This window comes from Numida meleagris, chromosome 7 (genome assembly GCF_002078875.1).
Source record: "Numida meleagris isolate 19003 breed g44 Domestic line chromosome 7, NumMel1.0, whole genome shotgun sequence".
In the NCBI taxonomy this organism is placed as follows: Eukaryota; Metazoa; Chordata; class Aves; order Galliformes; family Numididae; genus Numida; species Numida meleagris.
The window spans coordinates 16221717-16242734 of NC_034415.1; the positions used below are offsets into that span (position 1 = coordinate 16221717).

Below are 21018 nucleotides of genomic sequence, written 5' to 3' on the forward strand. Positions count from 1 at the left end.
ACTTGAAAGTAGGACGTGTCATGAGGATTTTCTTTGTTTTGAAAACTCATTCGACTAATAAATTCCTTTGCTTGTTTACAGGGATATATTGGTCCTGTTGGTCAAGAAGGTATTACAGGCCCAACTGGCAGGCCTGTAAGTTTCCCTTTTCTTTTGCATAGCTTGGTTATTCCACCTACCTTCATTTTTAATAATCTGTTTTACAGCTGGCCAACATCTTATTTTGCTATCTGCAAATAGCAACTAGCAGGACCATCTTTGTACTACTACCATGCTGGCAAGTTAATGTATATGTGATTTCAGCATCTGATACAAAGATGATGAAAAAAATCATTGCAATGGCATTCTGCTGAAGTATTGCATACAGAAGACATGACTACAGCAGCAGTGAGCAAATCAAGGTGTACGACAGCACATTAACTGTCACCTGGATGTCCTTACTCAGACTTAAGTCTGCAGCACGTCTAGAAAAATCTTCTTGGCGTTTCAGATGGCCCTCAGTACTCCCTAAGTTCCCTAAAGTGGGGGAGCTCTGCTCCCACCCCGTTTCTATCCTGTCTCACTCTCCCTGTGCGAGGGACAGAGTAGCATTCTATGAGACCACCTGCCTGCCATTCCCAAGGCACCCATCCCACCCATGGAAGATACATAGAGAAGGTTTTTTTTATACCTCCGAATTCCTGATCAATAGAACATAGAGGCAGTGAGAATGTCTAAAAGTTGAAATAATAATCCTCAAAATAACAGGTATATATAATATTCCTGTTGGAAAGGAGCTCTGTGGAGAAGGACTTGAGTGTCTTGGTGAACAACAGGATGGCCGTGAGCCAGCAGTGAAACCCTATGGCCAAGAAGGTCAGTGGTATCCTGGGGTGCAATAAAAAGAGCATGGCCAGCAGATTGAGAGAGGTGATCCTCCCTGTCTCCTTTGCCCTGGTGAGGTCACATCTGGATTACTGTGTCTGTTTCTGGACTCCTCAGTTAAAGAAAGACAGGGAACTTTCAGAGAGTCCAGCAGAGAGCCACAAAGATTATGAGGGGTTTGGAGTGTCTCCTTTACAGGGAAAGGCTGAGGGAGCTGGGGCTGTTCATACTGGAGAAGACTGAGAGGAGATCTTATTGATGCTTATAAGTGTGTAAAGGTTGAGTGTCAAGTGGATGTGCCCAGGCTCTTTTCAACGGTGCCCAGTGACAGGACAAAGGGCAATGGGCACAAACTGGAACACAGGAAGTTCCATACAAACATGAAGAAAAACTTCTTTATTTTGAGGGTGGTGGAGTGCTGGAACAGGCTGCATGGAGAGGCTGTGGATTCTCCTTCTCAAAACCCACCTGGATGTTTTCCCATGCAACCTGCTGAAGGGAATCTGCTTTAGTAGGAGGTTGGACTAGATGATCTCTTGAGGTCCCTTCCAGCCCCTACTATTCTGCAATTCCATGATAAAATTAATATATATGAATATTTAAAAGTGAAAAATAAAAGGGAAAGGGATTATTCCTCTGATAATGAGACTTTTCTTTCCACTTGTTGGGGAAAAAGCAACACTTTAAGTCTTCCTGCAGTCATTTCACTGCCATGCAGGAGGAAAATAGTTCTGTATACCTGTACAAAGGCTTTAAAAGACTTCATGTTGAATATAACACAGTGTAAGTGAAAAACTAGCTAAAAATGCCATGGAGACAGAAAAACAGTATGTAATCTGGCTGCGAGAGAAGAACTAATAAAAATGGAAATGTAACCAATGGATTTCTTCAGTAGCAGAGTGTACCAGGTTTGGCTCCCAATTCATAAGATGGTGAAACACTTCTCTCCCACTATGATGGATTAGATTGAAGAGGAAGTACATCTGATTGAGAGGGAGAACACTGACGGTTAAAATTCCTGAGAAAAAAACATATCTGCAATCTGAAGAAAACAATCAGCTTTTCAAATATAGGAATTACAAGGTGTTTTCAAACAATTTATTTTTCTAATAATGCAGAAAAATTAAAGCCCCAGAGCTGTAAATACTTCCGCAGGTGGACGTTACGTGGGAGCTGTACGCCTCTCACATGCGTTGATTTGCAGAAGTCCTAGAAGCTAGAAAGCGCGCTGGCTTAACAGCTTCTCTTTCTTGCAGGGACCGAGAGGTGAAAAGGGCACAAGGGGTGAAATGGTAAGCTGAAACCACTTCTGTGCTTTCATTTGCTTGGCTGTGAGAAAAGTGATTCTCTGTGATTCTGAGTGCCAGCTGGACGGCCCTGTTGTGCTGGACAAAGCTCTGCCCCGAAGGCTGGGACTGCAAGTCAAAAGCATGACCTCTCCTTGTGCACATAGGCTCCTGTGTCAAACAGTATGGCTCCTGGTCATATAGCAGACACATACCCCACATCTGTTATGGTTTAGATCTAAAAGCAAAATCCTCTGTCATGTTTGTTGTCTGCACTCCAGTGCCTCACAGCAGGGTGTGCATACAGCACCATGTTCATGCCTGCATGCTCTTGTCTGGAGAGGGAGAAGCTCAGTAGAAGCCAGGAGCTGGAGGTTGGTGTCCATGCACCATGTGCTGGCTGTGGTTACAGCAGGCAGTGCTGATACCTAATGAAGTTGTGCTCTCATTCTTCAGTAAGAAGAGTACATTAGTTTTTGTCTACTAATAAGCATTTGGTTTTATTTAAAAATTGTGTTAGAGTTCATAAAGCATCCAGCTAGTAATGGCTACGTGGAAAGCCAGTGTCAATTTATCTTATTTACAGCAAATGTGAATGCAGTTTTAGTTGATACCTACGGCATTAATTTATGTGACAACTGCTTCCTGTTCCTGTAACTGGCCAACACAGTCTTGTTCCTGTTACTCTTATCCTGCTGTTCATCCCACCTCACAAAGGTCATTTAGTTTCTCATTTTACTGGATTTTGGTTTTAGCACCTACCTATGCACAGTTCCAACATAGCTGCATTATTAAATTTTTGAAAATTGAATAATAAAAACTCAAAGAATTAAGGTTTAGAATGAAGCTTTATGTACTTGTCTCAAGGAGCTTTCCTCATTGATCATAATGCGACAATTCCTATCTCAGAGGAAGAGGAAACTAGGCTCTCAATTCTTACTATTAACCATCTTAACAGTTTCTCATCTTTTATTTAAAGAATGTCTGTAACAGAAATGTGGGCACATGCTCATGCAAAAAGCAGTGAAAAAGAAACATTTTCCAATATTGGTGCTGCTTCTAAAGAAATTATTGCCTAAATCATTAATTCATCTCTTAAGATTTTTTCAGAAGAAGGATGTTTAATTTTAACTGCTGCCATTTTGTGTAGTTTTACAATATGTAGCCAAGATAAGGGTATATTTCCATCTGTTTTCATATATGAAGAAGATAAAATAATTTGCATCCAACTGCATATTCTGAGCTTGCTTTTGTACCTTAAAAATTGATATTGGCATTCATGGTTGAATCACGGAGATTTCAGCTTTTCTGTAAGATTTTAGTTAAAAATTTTTAGTATGTCAGGAATAGCATTCATTACTAGAAATAAATGTGTTTTTTTTTTATCCTCGAAAAACATAGAATATAAAATGATACCTCCTTGTTTAGTGAAAAGTTCAGGTGCTGTACACTATTTCTAGAGAAAAATTGGTATTCAGAAACAGAGGGTTCTTGGAATAAAATGAAAATTAATTTCCAATTCAAAATAATAAAATAATCATATTGCTGTCCTTAAAATATTTAGAAAGTCATGGAAAGCTTTTTAGAATATTGTTTTCGAATTCTGACATTTCTGAAAGTGTGATTTAACTTACCTAGTTTGAGGTGGGTTTGTTTTGTTTTTTAAATTTCACAGCACGTCATTAGTAATACATAGTAGGTTATAATGTAGAGTCATAGGATAATCCAGGTTGTTTGGATCATAAGGCATTTCATGTCCAAACTTCTGTTTAAAGTAGAATCGGCTTCGCAATCACGCTGCATTGCTCAGAGTTATATTCAGTTGGGCTTGAAAACCTCCAGGAATGGAGACTGGATAATCGTTTGGGACAAGTGTTCCAGTGCTTGACTATCCTAAGGTTTTAAAAAAAAAAAAAAAAAAAAAGGTAAAATATGATAAAGTAGAATCTGTAATTTTCTATTACAATCATTTATCTTAGATTTACTATCATTAGTAACAGCTACTACGCTATATGGTATATCAGAGTATTATGTTGCTGTTATGGTTTACCTGTTCTGAGATGTAGTGAAATAACATCAGAATGGCAAAAGCAGTCATGGAAAGCTTACAATTTTGGGCTGCCTATTTTTCTTTTTTAAATCATTTCTATTGATTTTAAATCAATATTTTACTTTGTTTCTTTGAAAGTTTCTGAAGGCATGTAAAACATGGACATCGCTGGGGTTGGTCATGTTTTCAGAGTTAAACGTGTCTATCAATGCATGTGAAATCACTGTTAGAAGAAGGCTGGTGTTTTGCCCTTTGAACTTCTGTACTGGCATACAGGGTGGTTAAAGAATTAAAGAGCACACTAAAATTAACAGCTCTATTACCTGCTTTTGTTATCAACTGGAATTATACTCAGTATACTGGAATTACACTGAAATCTTCTCGCTTAAATTCTAGAATGATCAAAGGGTGAATTAAGTGGATTTGTAAAGGTAATCCTGTACATTCCAATGAAGCACTCTGCAATTAGCTTAATCCATAAAAAGTGTAATATAACCTTATTCTGCTGCTCTGTAACAGAAAGAAAGAAAGAACATTTGTAACGCCTTTACAGGATTTCAACATGCTCTGTATGGTTTGGCTACCTTCTACAGGCTTTTAAAAGTAATTGATATAGGCCTTTGAAGTTTTAATGCGTTCAGGAAATTTAATATTTAATTTAAAAGAAGTTTACTGCAGTTAACAAATAGCATTCAGTTTTTATCTTTTTTTCCCAGATTGGTTTTATTGGCAAGGATACAGTGAGTCAAGACAAATCCCATTCCTCTTTTGCAAGATCCCTTAAAATCATTGGAATAGTGCAGTTAGGGTTTTTTAAATATTCTGTTCTGTGTCAGAAACCACTATAATTTTCATCTGTCCTAGTCCCAGATGTTTTGAAGTCTTAAAATTGTGACATATGCCGAGAATATAGAATATTAACTGAAGTATTCAGTCATCTGGAAAATTCCCTGGAATTTCTAAATCTCAACACCCAGAGAAGAAAGGCATCTATTCATCAGAGAGCAGTGGTTACTTAGGGATGAACTGTTGAAGACTTTGTGCCTTGCTTGACCTGTTGTTTGCATAATCCAGTCCAGAACCAAGATAAACAAGTACATCCTCACACTGTCAAATTTGTCAAGGTTCTCTTTCACACTTTCATTTTATACCAAACGTACTTCACCAAGCATGACCATACAGGGCAGCAGTGCATCCAGATGGCATTGAAGGTATCCCACAGCAGTCCAACAGCACCTGAGCTGCTGATCTGATTGATTAAATGTGGAGGTCAGCTCTGTGACATCCAGTTTGTTTCTATCAGCCAGGGTTTACCACAAAACAGTGAAGTCAATATCATCTCTGAAAACTCATCTCCCATCCGTTTTGTAATAATGAGTAACGATAATAATATTTTATGCCTCTTTCATAGTAATAGGATTTCAAAGGAAATTTCAAGCTGTGCAGTAATCAAAATCAGAGTAAACAGAGAAGGCAAGGTAATTGCCACAGCACCTGCACTGTTTTCTGTACTACTGCATATGCTAACATGACTCATCCTTTGAAGTCCATTTTCCAAAACTAATCATTAATGCCACTATAAAATATCAGTAAACACAAAATGCCTTAAGAGTCCCTTCTACATTTACAAGTGGATAAAACATAAACAGGGTCAGGATGCATCAGTTAAAAAATAGACTTTTAGTCATTAAATTATGCCATGAATGTTGTCTTTCTTACGTGTCGGAACACCATACCTCTAAGTCCCCAGGAACAGCTTGTTTCAATTCTCACACAGCATGTGTAAAGCACAGGGTTCAGCCTCTTGTTGGTATAGATCTAGTGCTGAGAATAACGAGACGGCCCCAGTTCAGCACCTGAACCCCTCTGGCATGACCAGGGCAGGTGATGTGCAGGTACTCGTCACCTTGTGCAGCTGCAGAGGTCATCATAATCCTATCTGATGCACTCCCAGGTGGCTGCCATGTGCTCTACCTTATGAGCACTTGTAGAGATAGTAAGAAATGAAGCTGGTTTTGTCTCAGTAAATTTGGAGCCTTAATAAATTACTGCCATTTGCTTTGAGGTCCTCTTTATTTAAATACGCATAAATCAATATAAGATGGAATCCGTTCTTTTCTGAGCCTTTTTCTGGTGGGCCAGCTGCAGCCCATGGTCAGCTGTTGTAGCTTGCAGTGACTCTCACACAGATCTTGTTGTGAAATCTCACAGCAGGAATACTTCCTATTGCTATGTTAAGTGGTTTACAAGTTGATACCTCTTTGTCTAGACAAGCCTCACAGTATTTGCTGCATTACCATGGCAGAAACTTAATTCTGGCATGACTCTGGTGGCATATGAGTGCTTTTGCTGGAACAGCTCATTGTGCTTGAATAATTGGTACACACAGCAGTAGCTAAGGAGTGCTTTGCTTAAATAAACTCAGATAGGTTAAATGGTTTTACTCATGCATAATACAGATCTGGTCTGTGCCTTTCATTCTTCTCTTCCGCTTGTATTAAGCCACTGCCACCTACTCTTTTCCTTGTCTCTGTTCTTGCTTTTGTTTATGTTACAGCAGCTCCTAGAGGCCTTCAGTATATAGGTACTGAAGAAGGGAATTTAACAGTGGTACAAGTATCATTCTATCTCAGTGTGAATAGGAAGGCTCATTCAGATGACGGAGACTGTCTTTGGAAGGGTCTGTATCCAACCCTAAGGCAAAACTAAAGCTCAGATTTAAGACTATGAACCAAAGGCAATATAAGCTAGGGCCAAGCAGTTTTCCTACTTTCCTCCTTTTCCTCCTCCTCCTGATGGTCCTTAAGGTCGGGAGCATGGATATAATGTTGTTAATATGGAGGAAGCCTGCAATATCTCTGTTAAACAATGATACATATAAAATATGTATCATAAAATATACATAAAATAATACATTCTAGCTGAAAAGTGGCACTGCTGGTAAATGGAGCTGACAAATGCCCGGTAGATGTTTGTGGAGTCAAGCAAATCAGTCAGTTCTTTTTGACCACCTATAACGTTTTTACAGCACTTTTATAATCATTTGTCCACTATAGTATTTGTATCAGCAACATGCACATAATGCTGGCGTGTTGTATGATATGTTATGTATTCATACTTTGAGTAAGAATGACTTTTCTATCATATGTAATTGGATAAACAAGTTTTAGTAACTAGCCAAGCCAGCAATACTTAGGAGTATTCCACGTTCGCAGAGCATGGTACTTCCATAATATTAACAATTACAATTTTACCAAGGCCTGTACCACAAACCTCTTGATTTCACTGTATGTATTGTGGCATTTGGGGATTTTAAAAATATATAATTACAGAAGCAGAGATGTTCAGCTGTAACTGTTGCATTTTATCTCCATTTCTTCCAGGGACCCCAGGGACCCCAGGGCCAGCCAGGGGCACCTGTAAGTGCGTAAAAAAAAAAAATAATAATAAAAAAAAAAAGCCTCTGTTTTTGCATTGTGATTGCTTCATATAAATGTGTGAAGGATCTAAGATATGGTTTCTCCCATTTTCTAGGGGCCACCTGGACCACCAGGTCCAAGAGTAAGTACTGTAACTAACCTGACTATAATATAGCCTCAACATTCGAAGTTTCCTAAATCTGCGATGGTGTACATAATCTGAGAACTAGGGCCAACCACAAGACCTGATTGTTTCTGTGGGTTCCTTAGTTTGTTAAAAATAAATAAACTGTAAAAATAAATAAACTGTGTCTGCTCTGCACATCTCACAAAGTGTAGAGAATGAAGATACATGAGGAAATGGCTTCCTAATCCAGAAGCTGCATCTAGGTCAGTCTTGGTATTTCATTTTTCTTTTATGCATTGTGAAAATGACTTCAATCCGTAGCAACACAGACTCTGCAGTTACAGATCACCAGATATTTTCAGAGCTCAGTTATGCTCCAGTCAAACCTTTTCATCTCAGTTTTCCTTTTCCTTCCTTGGCTGACAACCTGCAACTGTGGCAGCTTTGCTAGACAAAGACTTCTCAGCAGGAGTGATGTTTTCATTCGACAGAAGTCCTGCAGCCTTTTTGCCACAAAAATCAGATGAGAGAATATGGCATAAACTGCACCCATTTAACTAGATCAAACATTTCTTATATGCTAATCTTGAAAGGCATGTCACCTTTTCTCATTGTGCAGATTGGTTTTCTCAACTGTATAAATTAAATGGCTGGGAGGGATTAAATTCAGGTGTTGATCTGTAAATATAATAGTAGCTTTTTTTTTTTCCAGCTTCCAGGAATATAATCATTCAAATGGGGGTGGGGATGCTAATGAAATAAGTCAAATAATGCTTTATCATGGGTGTAGGCTTGTTTTCTTTGGGGATGGAAGGGCAAATTCTATTGAAAAGTAAGTATTGCCTGTGAATTATTTTCTAAAATGGCAAAATTATGATCATCTTTATGTTCCTACAGTACTCAAAAATTTATGTCCTGCAACTTAGAATATTTCTGTTCATTTTTTATGTTCTAAAATACGTTTTCTGTTTTCAGAAACTAGTGGACATCAATGCTGCTGTTCAGGCTTTGATTGCATCAAATGCTGCATTGCAGATGGAGGTAATGTATTACACTGTATTTACCTTGTCATACAGGATATGCAATTATATGTAGGTCGCTCCAGAAGTAATGCCTCCTATTTATTTCCATGGAAACTAGAACAGATACAAAGAGCACAGTGATACTATTTGACAGAGAAAATTTTCAGCTACTTAACATTATTTTTTAACACGGTCACCACCGTTAGTTGATTTGCATGGATGAGCTGATTTCACTCTTCGTTTTGTGGTGCAACAGCTGTGTATGGCTGTCCAGAACATGGCTTGTCTTTCACATTGCTGTTGCCATTGCTGAAACACACCACTCACTGCCTTATGGTGCTGACATCCACTGTTTGGTCTCCTTAAATGTTCAGTAAGTGGCGATGAATGTCAGTGGGTGCCATTTTTTCCACGTGGAGGAATACAGTGACACACGTTTGCTTCATCCACACTTCCATGTCAGACCCCATTCTGTCAGACAGCCCCTCTGCTGCCATCTGTCTCACAGAAACAACATGTAATGGGATATTGGTAGGAAGGTTCAACCTCTACTGCCGTACCACCAACATCTGCCCTATGGTGTCATGGGCCAACATAATAAAATAGGAGGCATTACTTTTGGAGCAGCCCTTGTACAGACAGTATTTGAGGACAGAACAGGGCTTCTTTGGAAAAATTTAATTTAAAACAAATCACAGACTGCAAGTAATTACTGAAAAATATAGTTAAATATGCAAAGATATGTAAGATACCATGTAAATGAAATTAAGGAAACAGCAGCATTTCTACCTTTTTATCATGATTAACAGAGACTGAAATATATCAGCTGTCACAAATAGGGGACCATAACTGTTCAGCTACAGATAACAGTGACATTTAGACCCTGATCCAAAAAGTACTGACACACATACTAAACTGTATGCAAGTGTATGGTCTCATTGATGGCAAGAAAACTCCTTACATGTGTGAAGTCAAACATATTTGCATATATTCTCTAGATTAAGTCTAAGAATAGATTTCACTACTCAAAATCTGAAACTGCTACATTTTCTGTAAAAGTGCACTAATTTTTTCTTTTTTTCTTTTTCTCCCATATCCGTATTTCTCTCAACGTGTCATACTGATATATTTGCATGACCTTAAACTGTCTGTAACTTCACTGGCTCTGGTAATTTTAATGAAACGCACTAATTTGTTTATTGGGTTATGTTATTCTCACCCTGTTTTATGTGGCTGATAAATGCTTCTGTCTGGCTTTTCAATGGCCACTGGATGTTTACGGCATGTACTGCTGTTGTCTGTCTTCTCTGTGGTAACGCATTTACTAATGGCCCCTGGCAGAGATACCAGAATACCGAAGTAACTTTACTAGATCACAGTACAGAGATATACAAAACACTGCACTACCTTAGCAATTTACTGCACAGCATCAAGAACCCCCTTGGCACACGGGATAACCCAGCACGTATCTGCAGGGACTTGCTTAGCTGTGAGCGCAAAGTGTCCGATGGTAAGTGTCTGCTTTCATCAAAGCTTCAGCGCGGCGCGGCTTTGAAGTGTCTCTTCCAAGTGATATTTCCTATGTCCACATTCTGGTGTATAGATTTTTTTTTTTATTAGATTATGTTGCAGTTTGTCACAGCTATCCTTATTTTATCTTTATGTATGATAAAATTTCTGGATTTTAAAGTATGTAGCTACCTAGTATGATATAGATATCAGAAATAATATATAGAAGTAAAGAAATGGCCAGAAATTTTGAAACTGAATCCCATTTTGTGATCAAAAGTTTCCCAAATATTTATAGTGAACCAGAAATGAATTTGGTGTGGATCAGATTCTAGATTGCTAATGAGAAAATTGTGTACCACAGACCACCACAGTCAGATAAACAGGCAGCAGCTGATATTTTAGCAGGTCTCAAATCAATGGTTCAAACTAAAATAATTATTTAAATGTGTGATGTCAGTACTGTGACATAATTTACTTTCTGAGCAGTTAACAGATTTGTTCAGCATCCATTGTTAATAGAATTATGGAAGACTTCCATGTTCCCTTTCATCCATTTCCCAGTGAAGCTATCGTAATAACAAGTTTAATACTTGCCAAGAATTATGAATATTTTAGCAAATTGTTTAGTAACAATTGTATTTTGGTTTCATTTTCTCTCTGGGATTCTACACTGATAGGAAAGTACTGGATTGACCCCAATATTGGCTGTCCTTCTGATGCCATTGAAGTTTTCTGTAACTTCACTGCAGGCGGTCAGACATGTTTAACGCCACCGTCTGTGACAAAGGTACGTGCAGCGTCCTGAGGGAGTCTGTTTGTGCCAGAGCTTTGAATATATGGCTGCTTATTTACTGACCTCAAGAGAAGATGTCAGATTTCAGGGGAATAGGGGGGTGGGGAGACTGAGGAGTGTTATGTGCACCTTTGGGAAGGACACTTTATATGCTCTGTTCAGGAAGTTACAGAACATCTATAGACAATATATGTTTCTGTGAGTGTCACTTTCTCTATTTACTCATCTTCCATGCTCATGGAATTCTTTCATTTTGCTTTATACCTTTCTAAACAAGATGTAGAAGTAAGCCTGAAATGCTTCTAAGCTACGTTCATCTACCTGGACTTCTCCAAAGCCTTTGACAGGGTCCCTCATCACATCCTTCTCTCTAAATTGGAGAGGTATGGATTTGAAGGGTGGACTGTTTGGTGGGTTAAGAACTGGTTGGCTGGTCGCAGCCAAAGGGTTGTGATAAATGGTTCTGTGTCAGGGTGGAGGCCGCTCATGAGTGGTGTCCGCCAAGGCTCAGTCCTGAGACCAGTGCTCTTCAATGTCTTTATCAATGACATAGACGATGGAATCGAGTGCACCCTAAGCAAATTTGCAGATGACACCAAGCTGAGCGGTGCAGTCGATACACTGGAAGGAAGGGAAGCCATCCAGAGGGACCTGGACAGGCTGGACAAGTGGGCCCATGAGAACCTAATGAGGTTCAACAAGGCCAAGTGCAGGGTGCTGCACTTGGGCCAGGGCAATCCCAGGAATTTATACAGCCTGGGGGAAGAAGTACTTGAAAGCAGCCCTGTGGAGAGGGACTTGGGGGTCCTGGTGGACGAGAAGCTGGACATGAGCCAGCAGTGTGCACTGGCAGCCCAGTAGGCCAACTATGTTCTGGGCTGCATTAAAAGAGGAGTGGCCAGCAGGGAGAGGGAGGTGGTGGTCCCCCTCTACTCAGCTCTTGTGAGGCCCCATCTGGAGTACTGTGTCCAGGCCTGGGGCCCCCAGCACAAGAAGGACGTGGAGCTCTTGGAAAGAGTTCAGAGGAGGGCGACCGAGATGATTAGAGGGCTGGAGCACCTCTCCTATGAGGAAAGGCTGAGGGAACTGGGCTTGTTTAGTTTGGAGAAGAGAAGGCTCGGGGGAGACCTCATTGTGGCCTTCCAATACTTGAAGGGAGCGTATAAACAGGAGGGGGATCGATTGTTTGTGAGGGTAGATAGCGATAGGACAAGGGGGAATGGTTTTAAGCTGGGACAGGGGAGATTTAGGTTAGATATTAGAAGGAAGTTTTTCACACAGAGGGTGGTGACGCACTGGAACAGGTTGCCCAGGGAGGTTGTGGACGCCCCCGTCCCTGGAGGCATTCAAGGCCAGACTGGACGTGGCTCTGGGCAGCCTGGTCTAGTGGTTGGCGACCCTGCACTTAGCAGGGGGGTTGAGACTCAGTGATCTTTGAGGTCCTTTTCAACCATTCTATGATTCTATGATACATTAGTAAGTTATCTCCCAGGGCAGCTAAGGGTGTAATTATCACTACTTCTCAAACCTGGCTGCTGCTGAATGCTTTGTTAGGTAAAGGCTGCCTTCCTTTATGCCATTAGTCCATGCTTCTCAGTACACATGGTCATTAAACCACTGTGAGTAGTGGAGATGTTATATTTATGGAGGTCTGCATATATACTTTAGCCACTAAAGAACACTGGAAATAACTCCCATTTGCATTCTTGCATTTGTAAGATCCCTGAACATGATCTGCTCTTGGGAGAAATTCTTGTTGAGTAATGAGCAGCTGAATTTTCTGTCTAAAATCAAAGCACGCTTATTGTTTTCAATCTGATAACACAACATGGGTATTGACAGCAGAACCTGTGGTCTAAGACTAATTAGCAGAATGGTGTAACTGCAATTAAAACACTGCTGCTGCTGTTAGCTTTGTTTGAATCACAAGATCCTTTGCCTCAGTTTCCTGATTTTTAAAAGTAATGTTTTCTGCCCAGCTGTGTTCCAACAGCATTAGTGGGCATTAGTAAAAGTTTCTTTTAAGCTTTGAAAATGACCTGGGAAGCTTCTGTTTGAAGTAATCACTATAATAGAAGTGAATTGCTCTCTCAGAGAATACAAATCATGCTCTTCAGCACTGATCCTAATGTATGTTCCCATCCATGCGTGTCACTTGGTGTTGCTGTGACCATTCAGCATGTAAGTCTAACACCGTATTTCTTTTGGAACTTAGCTGGAGTTCGGCATTGGAAAAGTGCAGATGAACTTTCTTCATTTACTGAGCTCAGAAGCAACACACAGCATCACAGTCCACTGTCTGAATACACCAATGTGGGGACTGAGTGAGATGGGAGGCCAGAAGACATCTTCAAAGGTTAGCTTCAAAGGTTGGAATGGACAAGTGTTTAAAGCCAATTCACTCCTTGAACCGAAGGTGCTTGTGGATGAATGCATGGTAAGTACTTTTTAGCACTGCAATACTGCATGAGAGAAGTGGCATTTGTTGCATTACTTGGCTTCTTTATGAACTGCTGGAAGAAGAAATGCTTATGTACACTTCTCTCACCCTTTAAGCACAGCTTCCATTTGCGTTTTGAATCTCATCTTTGATGTGAATTTAATATTCTGCCTCTGTGTGTTGCAGATTCAGGATGGCAGCTGGCACAAGACACAGTTCTTTTTTCACACTCAGGACACCAATCAGCTTCCAGTTGTTCAAGTTCGTACACTTCCTCATCTCAAACCGGGACAGCAGCATTTCATAGAAAGTGGCGCGGTGTGCTTCCTTTGAGTTTTCTGTCCTGGTTCTTTCACATCAGTGCAGGACTGCTGCAGAGAGAGAGTGCGAGAGTAATGATCTGTTAACGGCAAAATTGCTCTCAAACTGAAGAATTGTTTTGAACATTGTTGGTTAAAGAACCTCAGGAAGAAAAAAGACTTCGTCCTAAGGAGAAATGGCATTTAAAAACAAAGAAAAGAAAGAAAGAAAAGACTACAATTTTCCTAAAGTATTTAAATTTCTTTTTAATACTGATCGGTGCTTTCTTGCATAATTTCCTGGAACTGAGTATCTGAGCATGGAATTTTTCAGGACCTCTGGTGTTCTTGGCGATCTGTATGACAGCACCACAAAAGAACACCCCGAGGAAAGCTGGAGACGTACCATACCAAGGAGCAGTACTGGCTAATGCTCCTAAATGTGCAATAGCTATGTCTGAAAAGTGAACTATGCCACAGTACAATAAGTCATCTTTTTCTTATAGTTTTATAATAGTCCTTTGTGGACACACACATCTTAACAGATGACACACTACCTCTTACATGTTCCCTGTCCATGTTGCCTTGGTCATCTTTATAACACAAGGTGCTGGTGGCCTTAACAGAGATTATCTGAGTCCATTTTTATCTTTCAGACTGCATGTGCTGGTTACATCAGGATCTGTCTCTGTTGTCAAGATACTTATTTTAAATCGTTGGTCACATATTTCACTACAACTAAAACATTATTTATGTGGATTTCTTGTTTAAAATATTTTTGTGTGCTGTTGTGGAAATGGCATATGAGATAGCACATTGTATATAATGCATATAGTCAAAACAGTTAGCTTTACAGCCATTGTAAAAATCATTGTAGAAGAGCTACCTACAGTAGTTTTCAGTTTTTTCAGTTAACTTTTTTGAATGCCAAAGGCATCTTAAGAAAATATTTTGTGTATATATTTGTAACTTGTTAAATCTCCTGCAGCACGTCTTTTGAAAGGTTGCTGTTAAATTATAATCAGCATTTCATCCATTTAGACATGTCATTTTTTGTAATATTATTAGATCATTTCAGTTTCCTTAAATTAAACCTAAAATGCTCAACCATCTTATTTTGTTGTTTGGTTGTTTTTTTTTTTTTTTAAAGAGCAGTTTTACCATTAAGAAAAGCACTCTTTATAAATAAATCCTTCTATGTATTATCAACCAAAAATCTACTGAGTATTTCATGAAGATGGTGCCAAACCACACTGGGGAGCAGGGAAGCATTCAAACAACTTGTTTAACCGCCTCAATCCATAGGAAACCATACTTAAAATATAATAAAATAAGATTCCACACTACCAGTTTGGCTTTATTATTCTATTTTGTGTTGTCACCATTCTATATTGTGACGTCATCATTGAACAATGTGACGTCATCACTGAACATTGTGTCGTCATTATTCTATTTTGTGTTGTGTAGTTCGTTCTCAGCAATGAGGAAAGGTACTTTTCAGGTGGCCATGCTTCATTTACCAAGGGGAGATGAGCAGTCGTTGTGCCATGGAGCACTGCAAGAGTGACAGCCGTCACTTTTACACAGTAATGTAGATGCACACCCCGTGTTTTCTGTTAAACCACTGGTTTTGTTCCCTGTTGAGAAAATCTGACCAAAGACAAATGAAGATTATAGAATGGTACAAGCTCAGAAAATGTTTCTAACTCTGTTGTTTTTGCATCCTCACAGTTGTTACTCTCTGACAGTATCCCTGATGTTTGCTCTTAGTTTGGATTTGGAGCTGATGTTGTGATTAACGGGTTTATTTATTTATTTATAAGAACGTCATCTCTTAGAAAATGCTCTGCTTCATGTGTGTTTTTCAGCCCCATGGCCTTTCTGTTGGAAATTCTTTACAGCCCGTGTTTATGGTTGCTTGTTTTTAGTTTCTCTCAAAAGCTATCTAACATCTATAAATTGAAAAACGAACAGCTTAAAGCATTGCTGCGCTTAGGATAAACGTGCAACGGCCGTGCAGACAGCACGATGAACTCAGGGCTGGGACACTCACAGGCAGCACTGTGCCTCGGCGCCAGAAGCAGCGGGCAGAACTCTTTCATCTCTTTCTTTCACCGTTGTTCTTTGTGGTTAAAAACCCGCAGCCAAAGCACTGAGGAAGCGACGTTTTCCAGCGAGGGGTGGAGAGCAGAGGAGGCACGGCTCTTCCGGGAAGCCGCGGGCTCCGCAGGGCGGGAGGGAGCGCCGCGTGCCGCCAGGGGGCGCCACTGCCCAGGAAACGGCGCGGCCGGGCCCTCCCCGACCGAGCCCCGTCGGGCAGCGCGTGGGGGCGGTACTGCGCGGCCATGGCGGGGCAGGGCGTGAGCGAGAGTCCGCGGCGCGCGGCCGGCGGGCGGAAGATGGCCCTGCACAGGTGCGGGCGCGGGCGGGGTGTGGGAACGCGGCCCGGAGGGTGACCCGCGGGTCGCGGCCCGGCCCAGGGGACCGCGTCCACCGGGCTCCGCGGAAAGCGGGGCCGCCGAAGCGAGAGGCTGCGGCCCGCGCTCTTCGGTGAGGGGGGAGCGGCCGCGTGCCACGTGGGGCGGCTCGTTTCGTCTGAGCGCGGGACAGGTCTGGAGGCGGGGGGTGGGCACCGGGAGCGGCGCCAGCTTTCCCTTGTGCGGCGCGGGTGTGTAGCAAAGAGGTGGACCTGTTTCTGGTTTGATACCGCGGTGTGCGGAGAACTGTGCTGTAGCGCTCGGGCCGCGCTGTGCAGCGCCCCGCCCCGCCAGCAGGGGGCGCCGTCGTGCCTCACCGCCGGGCGGGGCGGCTCCGGAAGGGCGGGGCGGCTCCGGAAGGGCGGGGCGGGGCGCTGACGGCTGTCGGCGGTGCTTCCTGTCTGCGGGGTCTCGATATGCGAAGTTGCCCACTGTCCAATCCTTTGTGTGGTATTTCTGTCCCGTAGTGAGCATGGGATGTGGCATTCGGGGTACAACGTGAATCTCAGGCCTTGAGAGAAATAATGATGTACTTTATAACTGCAGAGAAGCTCTGGTGGAGCGGGCTGCAGAGCACGCACTGACGCAGCCTTGCTGTGTGTCCAGCTCTGCAGCTGGCCCGACTTTGCTTCCCCAGAGCATCTCTGCAGCGCGTTTTAACGCAGGCAGGGCTGCAGTGTGCCTGTGGAGACGTTTCCCGCAGTGCCGTGCTGTGCATGCTGGCTGGGCTGTGACTGGCGCTGGGGCTTTCCTTCTGAAGGCCCAGGAGACTTGCTGCAATGTGCCCAGCCCCGGCCCAGCATGGCAACCCTTTCCCCAAGAACCGTTTTCTGCTTTCAGATGTCAGACGTGTGGTGAAGAGGAGGCCAAGTATCGGTGTCCACGATGCATGAAGTATTCATGCAGGTATCTTATCTGAATTAAGCTGTTTCAGTTCTGTTTACTGTTCTGTTGAATGTGATGCTAATGGGGGTTTTTGGTGTTTCAGCCTGTTATGCGTGAAGAAGCACAAGCTTGCCCTGAGCTGTAATGGAGTCAGGGACAAAACCGCATTCGTCTCTGTGACTGACTTTACTGACTTGAACCTTCTGAGTGGTAACAACATTCCTGATGCTTTTCAAAATTCATTATTTCTAATAGTTCAGTGCTACATTTTTTTTCTATTCTGTATTTTTGTTGTTGTTTTTTTTTTTACCTTCAGATTATCGTTTCCTGGAAGATGTGGGAAGGACGGCTGATGCTGCTGCTCGAGATCTGTCTGTGCATCGGCCGACAACAAATAAATTCGTAAGTTTCACGTGAGTGATGTGACCACTGGGCATGGGTACGTTGCCTTTGAATTCCACTGAGGTGCTCCCAATCTGGGTTTCAGGACTGGAGTCTCCGCTGTGAAGGTATGAATGACTCCGAATTTTGGAGAAGTCTCAGGGCTTATGTAATAGCAGCATTGATGGCTACATCCAATTGCTTGGAAGAGTAAATTGCTAGCAGCATGCACATTCTTAAAATATTGCATGCGTGGTTGTTCTTTCTGTAGTTTTCCTATAATCCAAATAATATTATTCAGATTAAAAAATATATGTTTTCTTTTATTTTTGATAGATCAATTACTTGCGAAACAGAGCTCGAAGGCATAATATCAATCTGAAGACACTGCCCATTGGATTCACAAAAAGAAAAGAAAATTCAACTATCTTCAATAAGAAGTGAGTCACCAGTTGGCTACCAGGCAACAACGTTTTGCTTTCACTGGTCTAGTATTAGATATGGAGATTGGAGGCCCTGCCTGCGGCAGGGGGGTTGGAGCTTGGTGGTCCCTGAGGTCCCTTCCAGCCCAAGCCATTCTGTGATTCTATGTGAATGTAAATTCATACTGACGTGCTCACTTTCAAAATCTATTAGATGCACAGCTTTTCTACAAAAACTATTTAGATTTAGTATTTCCTGCTGCAGTTCTTATTTTTTAGGTTCTTTGAGTTCAGTTTAGTAACTTATGCAATTTGTGCTTTATTTTGAAAACTACCAACATGAGGAGGAGGAGGAATCAGTGCTATTGCATATGTCATCTGTAAATGACATTGTGAAGGTTTTTTAGGGCTTTGTTGTTAGCAGAAAACTTTTCTTTAAAGGTTTATGACAGAGGAGTGATGTAGAATGGTTATGGAAGATTCCTGTCTCTGAAGAAACTGCCTTGAAGTCGGAGATGGGTCACTCCTAATCCAGTTATTTCTGTTGCAGCCATCGTAGGATTGGCGTATGCTGGAGTATTTGTAGGGAAAAGTCTGGGAGAGAATTTCAGATGTTCTTTCCTTTATCCACTCCTGTGAGTTTTCTCTGATACTTAGACTTTTTACTGTGAAAATACTTTAAAATACCGAAAAAAAAAGATGTGCCTTCTTTAGTTCTAGTAGTAATCAGGTATGCCAGATCCAGATTCTCGTTTTTTTTCTCAGTCTTAGCTTTGGTGGCAAGTTCTGTTTTCCATATGCATTTTTCCCCCTATTCTGTGTGACTTAAAAACGGTGACCTATAGATAGGGGAGGTGCTCCAGTGGGGACCAGCCACAAGATGTCCCTCTTGGACAGACAACAAACCGAGCTGTTCAGCAACCCCCCTGTCATTTGCTCCTATCATCTGTTCTGTTCTGGAACAGAGGAACACCATAATGTTTTCTGCTCTTAAGAGGATAGGAAGGAACCGTTTGCAAATGCTGTCCAAAGGTACAGGGTATGCTCTGGGATTACTTCGAGAATGACATTTCCTCTCTTGTACTACTTCTGTTATTCGTGTAACAGTGGGCACAAATGGTTTGAATTCAGTGGCATAGGTTAAGAACTGTTTTATTTTTTGTCCTTGACATGTTGTGCCTGCTCTGTATGTGGGTGCTGGAGAAATCAAACCCAGAGTGTGATCGAAACAAAAAGCATCTATCAGCCATGTAACGCCTGTCCCGTGTGACTTCAAGATACGACACATTACTTTGTTGAATATTACAATCAAATGGGGAAAGCTGTGCGCATAGTTGCTCTGTGTGAGGTTAACACCTGGTAGTTGCCAGAGTCTGGTGTGTCTGCATTCTGTAGATCTGAGCCCCCAGTCATGCTGTGTATCAGCCAGCATTTGGGGAAAGGTTGCTACAGAGGGTAGAGGTTGGAAGCAGCTCCACATACATGTGTGGAAAGCTGGGTGCCTGCTCAGATGGCTCCTTCACACTCTCCACGTGAGCCAAGCTGCTGGGCTGTTTGAGGGGGGAGAGCCATCCAAAGCGAGGAAGTACAAGATGTGTTCTGGTGTCATCCCCTGCCTCTGCCAGCTCTGCAGGGCAAGTCTGTCATTGTTCAGATGTGTTAGCCTCTCTTCATTTCCTAGCTTCCATTAGTTTGTTTGCGAAAGTCAGTGTTGTGAAAGCATACGTGCCAGTGCTGGGTAACACGTGGATTAGACTAACCTGTAATATCAAATAATGCAGATAATAGAGGATCTTTGGCAAATGGAGTTTGAGTCAGGTTTGTGAACTCTTACCTCTGGGCTATCTGGCTTGCAAATAGCTTAGGACACCTTACTGATGTGAATAAAATGTAGCGTGGAGCCTTGGGATTAGCAGCAGTTAAGTGATCATCAGTGCTATGGAAGCTGCTTTGAGGTGCATCTGAAAACCCTAAAAAGTCAGTCTTTAGTCTTGAACTAGGTGAAGATAATTAGAACTAATTTTTTCAAGTGTTACTGCTCTTAAGAATTTACCAAAGAGTTACATAGGCTGGTTTTGGGGATCTCATTACTCTTCCGGAGCTATTAAACTTGAATTCAGCTATCACTTAGTGCATAGTTCTGCTTGCTTTCCAGGACCCACAGAAGTGACCTCACAAGCAAAGAAGTGCTGCTCTGGAGTGAGCAGAGAGCACGACCTTGGTGCGTTTCAGTCATCTGTAATTTTTCAGACCATCCCCATGTGAAAACAAGTAGTTTGTGAGTTCTGTAGCTGAGATTATTTTCTTTTTTTTTTTAATAGTGGATCTGATGGTCATTTCATTTATTTATAGAAGTAGAGAGGACAGTAGTTTTATTTGTTAAAGATAATGGTAGTTTGGTTTCTCTGACCTTAGCAGTCTCCTTTTGATTTATACGGGGCTCTCAGCTCAAGACCATGGTGTTTGCTTATTGCACACGTGGTCAGTAACATCTCCTGCTGCTGGGAGATCCCTTGACAGAAGACCATATGTGTTACAGCGGAATTGTTCTTCAGCTTCTTCACCAATTGTCTCGTTGTTTACCATAACTAGGAAACATTTGAACTTTCTGTAGAAGTGTTGCTGTAGAAATATTTATTGTTTATACATCAAATCCAGGAATTAGCTTAACGAAGCTCTGACAAAATGGAGGCGTCCCTTTTTGTGTGCTGTTAGAAGTACAGCAGAACTCATTTTGGCACTAGGAACATGTAGTTGGTGGGGAGAGAAGGAAACCATCATGCTCCTGTCTGATATCTTCTGTTAATGTTTGTTTGGATTCCAGAGGAGAATCTAATCACTTATTTGGACTAAATCTTCATTGCTTAAGTAAGTCGTGAAAGGTAACGTTATCCAAAGGAGTAAATAGTGGGTACGACGTGTTTCAATTAAACCTCAATGCATTTGATGAGAGTTCTGAGTGAATTGTGCAGTTTAAGGATAGTTTAAGGATAAGGTCACTGTTTCCTTTTCATCTCTTTTGTCAATTCAAAAACACATTT

General features: G+C 41.6%; 2 protein-coding genes across 6 annotated transcripts in view; both read left to right on the forward strand.

Annotated features, from left to right (window-relative positions):
• The window catches only part of COL24A1 (collagen type XXIV alpha 1 chain), a 122066-nt gene extending 106919 nt beyond the window's left edge, over nucleotides 1-15147 (forward strand). For 2 of the 5 annotated variants that reach the window (XM_021405130.1, XM_021405131.1), the window contains exons 52-60: nucleotides 82-135; nucleotides 2121-2156; nucleotides 7584-7619; nucleotides 7735-7761; nucleotides 8722-8787; nucleotides 10110-10278; nucleotides 10958-11067; nucleotides 13289-13510; nucleotides 13700-15147. In XM_021405130.1, coding sequence (XP_021260805.1) covers nucleotides 82-135; nucleotides 2121-2156; nucleotides 7584-7619; nucleotides 7735-7761; nucleotides 8722-8787; nucleotides 10110-10278; nucleotides 10958-11067; nucleotides 13289-13510; nucleotides 13700-13846 — 867 coding nt within the window. In that variant the 3' untranslated portion in view covers nucleotides 13847-15147. Of the gene's footprint in view, nucleotides 1-81; nucleotides 136-2120; nucleotides 2157-7583; nucleotides 7620-7734; nucleotides 7762-8721; nucleotides 8788-10109; nucleotides 10279-10957; nucleotides 11068-13288; nucleotides 13511-13699 lie in introns of those variants that run through there. The other 3 variants (XM_021405132.1, XM_021405133.1, XM_021405134.1) reach the window with 3 other exon arrangements.
• Nucleotides 16069-21018, forward strand: part of ZNHIT6 (zinc finger HIT-type containing 6) — a 29366-nt gene continuing 24416 nt past the window's right edge. The window contains exons 1-5 of the mRNA XM_021404815.1: nucleotides 16069-16225; nucleotides 17130-17195; nucleotides 17278-17384; nucleotides 17491-17576; nucleotides 17892-17995. Coding sequence (XP_021260490.1) covers nucleotides 16158-16225; nucleotides 17130-17195; nucleotides 17278-17384; nucleotides 17491-17576; nucleotides 17892-17995 — 431 coding nt within the window. The 5' untranslated portion in view covers nucleotides 16069-16157. The remainder of the gene's footprint in view (nucleotides 16226-17129; nucleotides 17196-17277; nucleotides 17385-17490; nucleotides 17577-17891; nucleotides 17996-21018) is intronic.